This window comes from Oncorhynchus nerka, linkage group LG10 (genome assembly GCF_034236695.1).
Source record: "Oncorhynchus nerka isolate Pitt River linkage group LG10, Oner_Uvic_2.0, whole genome shotgun sequence".
In the NCBI taxonomy this organism is placed as follows: Eukaryota; Metazoa; Chordata; class Actinopteri; order Salmoniformes; family Salmonidae; genus Oncorhynchus; species Oncorhynchus nerka.
The window spans coordinates 20,959,468-20,966,427 of record NC_088405.1 but is presented as its reverse complement, the minus strand read 5'-3'; the positions used below and the strand labels follow the sequence as shown (position 1 = coordinate 20,966,427).

General features: G+C 44.0%; 1 protein-coding gene across 1 annotated transcript in view; it reads right to left on the bottom strand.

Annotated features, from left to right (window-relative positions):
- LOC115124804 (sodium/calcium exchanger 1-like) overlaps positions 1-6,960 on the bottom strand; it is a 224,915-nt gene that overhangs the window by 6,229 nt on the left and 211,726 nt on the right. The window contains exon 6 of the mRNA XM_065023112.1: positions 6,355-6,630. Within this exon, the coding sequence (XP_064879184.1) occupies positions 6,355-6,630 (276 nt within the window). The remainder of the gene's footprint in view (positions 1-6,354; positions 6,631-6,960) is intronic.

The following is a 6,960-nucleotide window of genomic DNA, read 5'->3' as shown; positions in this document are numbered from 1 at the left end:
GTGGGGAGGGAGGTGTGTTGTTATATTGACTATAATTACAGTGGGGAGGGAGGTGTGTTGTTATATTGACTATAATTAGAGTGGGGTGGGAGGTGTGTTGTTATATTGACTATAATTACAGTGGGGTGGGAGGTGTGTTGCTATATTGACTATAATTACAGTGGGGTGGGAGGTGTGTTGTTATATTGACTATAATTACAGTGGGGTGGGAGGTGTGTTGCTATATTGACTATAAATAGAGTGGGGAGGGAGGTGTGTTGTTATATTGACTATAATTACATTGGGGCGGGAGGTGTGTTGTTATATTGACTATAATTACAGTGGGGAGGGAGGTGTGTTGTTATATTGACTATAAATAGAGTGGGGCTGGAGGTGTGTTGTTATATTGACTATAAATAGAGTGGGGTGGGAGGTGTGTTGTTATATTGACTATAAATAGAGTGGGGTGGGAGGTGTGTTGTTATATTGACTATAATTACAGTGGGGTGGGAGGTGTGTTGTTATATTGACTATAATTACAGTGGGGTGGGAGGTGTGTTGTTATATTGACTATAATTACAGTGGGGTGGGAGGTGTGTTGTTATATTGACTGTAATTACAGTGGGGTGGGAGGTGTGTTGTTATATTGACTATAAATAGAGTGGGGTGGGAGGTGTGTTGTTATATTGACTATAATTACAGTGGGGTGGGAGGTGTGTTGTTATATTGACTGTAATTACAGTGGGGTGGGAGGTGTGTTGTTATATTGACTATAATTACAGTGGGGAGGGAGGTGTGTTGTTATATTGACTATAATTACAGTGGGGTGGGAGGTGTGTTGTTATATTGACTATAATTACAGTGGGGTGGGAGGTGTGTTGTTATATTGACTATAATTACAGTGGGGTGGGAGGTGTGTTGTTATATTGACTATAATTACAGTGGGGAGGGAGGTGTGTTGTTATATTGACTATAATTACAGTGGGGTGGGAGGTGTGTTGTTATATTGACTATAAATAGAGTGGGGCTGGAGGTGTGTTGTTATATTGACTATAATTACAGTGGGGTGGGAGGTGTGTTGTTATATTGACTATAAATAGAGTGGGGCTGGAGGTGTGTTGTTATATTGACTATAAATAGAGTGGGGTGGGAGGTGTGTTGTTATATTGACTATAATTACAGTGGGGTGGGAGGTGTGTTGTTATATTGACTATAATTACAGTGTGTGTGGGGGGGGTGTTGTTATATTGACTATAATTACAGTGGGGTGGGAGGTGTGTTGTTATATTGACTATAATTACAGTGTGGTGGGAGGTGTGTTGGTATATTGACTATAATTACAGTGGGGCGGGAGGTGTGTTGTTATATTGACTGTAATTACAGTGGGGTGGGAGGTGTGTTGTTATATTGACTATAATTACAGTGGGGTGGGAGGTGTGTTGTTATATTGACTATAATTACAGTGGGGCGGGAGGTGTGTTGTTATATTGACTATAATTACAGTGGGGTGGGAGATGTGTTGTTATATTGACTATAAATAGAGTGGGGTGGGAGGTGTGTTGTTATATTGACTATAATTACAGTGGGGTGGGAGGTGTGTTGTTATATTGACTATAATTACAGTGGGACGGGAGGTGTGCTGTTATATTGACTATAATTACAGTGGGGCGGAGGTGTGTTGTTATATTGACTATAATTACAGTGGGGCGGGAGGTGTGTTGTTATATTGACTATAATTAAAGTGGGGCGGGAGGTGTGTTGTTATATTGACTGTAATTACAGTGGGGTGGGAGGTGTGTTGTTATATTGACTGTAATTACAGTGGGGTGGGAGGTGTGTTGTTATATTGACTATAATTACAGTGGGGCGGGAGTTGTGTTGTTATATTGACTATAAATAGAGTGGGGTGGGAGGTGTGTTGTTATATTGACTATAATTACAGTGGGGTGGGAGGTGTGTTGTTATATTGACTATAATTACAGTGGGGTGGGAGGTGTGTTGTTATATTGACTATAATTACAGTGGGGTGGGAGGTGTGTTGTTATATTGACTATAATTACAGTGGGGTGGGAGGTGTGTTGTTATATTGACTATAATTACAGTGGGGTGGGAGGTGTGTTGTTATATTGACTATAATTACAGTGGGACGGGAGGTGTGTTGTTATATTGACTATAATTACAGTGGGGCGGAGGTGTGTTGTTATATTGACTGTAATTACAGTGGGGTGGGAGGTGTGTTGTTATATTGACTATACATAGAGTAGGGAGGGAACTGTGTTGTTATATTGACTATAATTACAGTGGGGTGGGAGGTGTGTTGTTATATTGACTGTAATTACAGTGGGGTGGGAGGTGTGTTGTTATATTGACTATAATTACAGTGGGGTGGGAGGTGTGTTGTTATATTGACTATAAATAGAGTAGGGAGGGAACTGTGTTGTTATATTGACTATAATTACAGTGGGGTGGGAGGTGTGTTGTTATATTGACTGTAATTACAGTGGGGTGGGAGGTGTGTTGTTATATTGACTATAAATAGAGTGGGGCGGGAGGTGTGTTGTTATATTGACTATGAATAGAGTGGGGTGGGAGGTGTGTTGTTATATTGACTGTAATTACAGTGGGGTGGGAGGTGTGTTGTTATATTGACTATAATTACAGTGGGGTGGGAGGTGTGTTGTTATATTGACTATAATTACAGTGGGGTGGGAGGTGTGTTGTTATATTGACTATAATTACAGTGGGGTGGGAGGTGTGTTGTTATATTGACTATAATTACAGTGGGGTGGGAGGTGTGTTGTTATATTGACTGTAATTACAGTGGGGCGGGAGATGTGTTGTATATTGACTGTAATTACAGTGGGGTGGGAGGTGTGTTGTTATATTGACTGTAATTACAGTGGGGCGGGAGGTGTGTTGTTATATTGACTATAATTACAGTGGGGTGGGAGGTGTGTTGTTATATTGACTATAAATAGAGTGGGGTGGGAGGTGTGTTGTTATATTGACTATAAATAGAGTGGGGTGGGAGGTGTGTTGTTATATTGACTATAATTACATTGGGGCGGGAGGTGTGTTGTTATATTGACTATAATTACATTGGGGCGGGAGGTGTGTTGTTATATTGACTATAATTACATTGGGGTGGGAGGTGTGTTGTTATATTGACTATAAATAGAGTGGGGTGGGAGGTGTGTTGTTATATTGACTATAATTACATTGGGGCGGGAGGTGTGTTGTTATATTGACTATAAATAGAGTGGGGTGGGAGGTGTGTTGTTATATTGACTGTAATTACAGTGGGGTGGGAGGTGTGTTGTTATATTGACTATAATTACAGTGGGGCGGGAGGTGTGTTGTTATATTGACTATAATTACAGTGGGGCGGGAGGTGTGTTATTATATTGACTATAAACAGAGTGGGGTGGGAGGTGTGTTGTTATATTGACTATCATTACAGTGGGGTGGGAGGTGTGTTGTTATATTGACTATAATTACAGTGGGGCGGGAGGTGTGTTATTATATTGACTATAAACAGAGTGGGGTGGGAGGTGTGTTGTTATATTGACTATAATTACAGTGGGGTGTGAGGTGTATTGTTATATTGACTATAAATAGAGTGGGGTGGGAGGTGTGTTGTTATATTGACTATAATTACAGTGGGGTGGGAGGTGTATTGTTATATTGACTATAATTACAGTGGGGTGGGAGATGTGTTGTTATATTGACTGTAATTACAGGGGTGGGAGGTGTGTTGTTATATTGACTGTAATTACAGTGGGGTGGGAGGTGTGTTGTTATATTGACTATAATTACAGTGGGGTGGGAGGTGTGTTGTTATATTGACTATAAATAGAGTGGGGTGGGAGGTGTGTTGTTATATTGACTATAATTACAGTGGGGTGGGAGGTGTGTTGTTATATTGACTATAAATAGAGTGGGGTGGGAGGTGTGTTGTTATATTGACTATAATTACAGTGGGGTGGGAGGTGTGTTGTTATATTGACTGTAATTACAGTGGGGCGGGAGGTGTGTTGTTATATTGACTGTAATTACAGTGGGGTGGGAGGTGTGTTGTTATATTGACTATAATTACAGTGGGGTGGGAGGTGTGTTGTTATATTGACTGTAATTACAGTGGGGTGGGAGGTGTGTTGTTATATTGACTATAATTACAGTGGGGCGGGAGGTGTGTTGTTATATTGACTATAATTACAGTGGGGTGGGAGTTGTGTTGTTATATTGACTATAAATAGAGTGGGGTGGGAGGTGTGTTGTTATATTGACTATAATTACAGTGGGGTGGGAGGTGTGTTGTTATATTGACTATAAAGTAGTGCAGAGCGGTGAACCCAGCCCTGGGCCCTGAGTAAGTTACAGTGCATGGCTGGTCAGCAGGTATGTGAAGCGGCTCAGTGTCTACTACATGGACTGGGTGATAATTAGCTAAGCACTGTAACAGGCCCAGTTGAAAGCTATCGAGCTATGTGTGTGTGTGTGTGTGCTCTGTACATAGTGTGAAACTCATGGAGAAACATGCAGTCACACCCAGGCTGCTGCTACAGTCCAAACTGCAAAGAGCAGTGTGTGTGTGTGTGTGTGTGTGTGTGCGTGTGTGACTCCACATCTGAATCACTGCCCTTGTTCTGCCTCTAAAGACACTCATCTTCTGGTACCTCACCACTAACCCTTCTGGTACCTCGCCACTAACCCTTCTGGTACCTCACCACTAACCCATCTGGTACCTCACCACTAACCCTTCTGGTACCCCACCACTAACCCTTCTGGTACCTCACCACTAACCCTTCTGGTACCCCACCACTAACCCTTCTGGTACCCCACCACTAACCCTTCTGGTACCTCACCACTAACCCTTCTGGTACCTCACCACTAACCCATCTGGTACCTCACCACTAACCCTTCTGGTACCCCACCACTAACCCTTCTGGTACCTCACCACTAACCCTTCTGGTACCTCACCACTAACCCTTCTGGTACCCCACCACTAACCCTTCTGGTACCTCACCACTAACCCTTCTGGTACCCCACCACTAACCCTTTTGGTACCTCACCACTAACCCTTCTGGTACCTCACCACTAACCCTTCTGGTACCTCACCACTAACCCTTCTGGTACCTCACCACTAACCCTTCTGGTACCCCACCACTAACCCTTCTGGTACCCCACCACTAACCATTCTGGTACCTCACCACTAACCCTTCTGGTACCTCACCACTAACTCTTCTGGTACCTCACCACTAACCCTTCTGGTACCTCACCACTAACCCTTCTTGTACCTCACTACTAACCCTTCTGGTACCTCACCACTAACCCTTCTGGTACCTCACCACTAACCCTTCTGGTACCTCACCACTAACCCTTCTGGTACCTCACCACTAACCCTTCTGGTACCTCACCACTAACCCTTCTGGTATCTCACCACTAACCCTTCTGGTACCCCACCACTAACCCTTCTGGTACCTCACCACTAACCATTCTGGTACCTCACCACTAACCCTTCTGGTACCTCACCACTAACCCTTCTGGTACCTCACCACTAACCCTTCTGGTACCCCACCACTAACCCTTCTTGTACCTCACTACTAACCCTTCTGGTACCTCACCACTAACCCTTCTGGTACCTCACCACTAACCCTTCTGGTACCTCACCACTAACCCTTCTGGTACCTCACCACTAACCCTTCTGGTACCTCACCACTAACCCTTCTGGTATCTCACCACTAACCCTTCTGGTACCCCACCACTAACCCTTCTGGTACCTCACCACTAACCATTCTGGTACCTCACCACTAACCCTTCTGGTACCTCACCACTAACCCTTCTGGTACCTCACCACTAACCCTTCTGGTACCCCACCACTAACCCTTCTGGTACCTCACCACTAACCCTTCTGGTACCCCACCTCTAACCCTTCTGGTACCCCACCCTTAACACATACACACTTAGTCTTAATATTCATCACAGCACTGTGCAGTTTATACCAAGGTAGCTGTGAGGGGTTGAGCTGCTCTAACATGTGTATATAGACTCTTGTTCACCCCCCCCACTTGTATACATATCTGTTTAGCTGCTCAGGAATAGAGCATCAGCAAATGACTAAAATGTCATGTACACATGTAAACACGATCTAGCATGGGTATAAGCAGTGTAAATGGAAAATGGAAGAGGTAATCACTGAACACACTTGAAGTGTTAGGAGAGAGTAAATCCAGAGGACATGTTTAGGAAAAGCGTTACCACAATCATCACATACTGTAGTAGTACATCTGATGTCCTCCGTAAAAGGAATGCTACCATGACTATTACACAGCAAGTAAACGCAGCGTAAACACCAGTGTAAGTATATAATATTACCTGGCACAGAGGTCCCCAGCGCAACGAACACCACGGCGGTGACAGAGTCCTTGAGGCCCACAGTGCAGCCGAAGTGGGAGGCCAGGTCCCCGATGAAGGCTGTAAGCAGGCCGATCATGCAGATGGACACCACGAAGCAGGCCCAGCCATTCCAGTAGTCTGTTGGGGGCACGAACGCAAACAGAACCTTCCAGAAGACGGTGAGGAAGTGCATGACGTAGTCGAAGCAGGACGGCAGCTTCTCCTCACCGCATTCTTCATCCTCGTCATCCTCACCTGGCCGAGAGAGAGAGGGGAGAGGGGGATGAGGAGAAAAATATGGGATCTGAAAGGGTGAGATTATGATGAGTTTATGAAAAAGAAAGAATGATATTCCTCAAACATTTACTGAAAACCAGACTTGAATTAACTTCCAATATTTTGTGAAATAAGGGAGCAAAGTGATTTGTGATGATGGTTTTTCTCTCAACATCGGAGCTCGTTTGTCAGAGTGTAATCACGGCATGAGGTCTCAGACTGGAGCCAATCCCCTCCAACAGGTACACATAATCTGTTTGTGTGTGTGTCCACAGTATTCCTGATTATCAACATACTTGTATGTGTGTG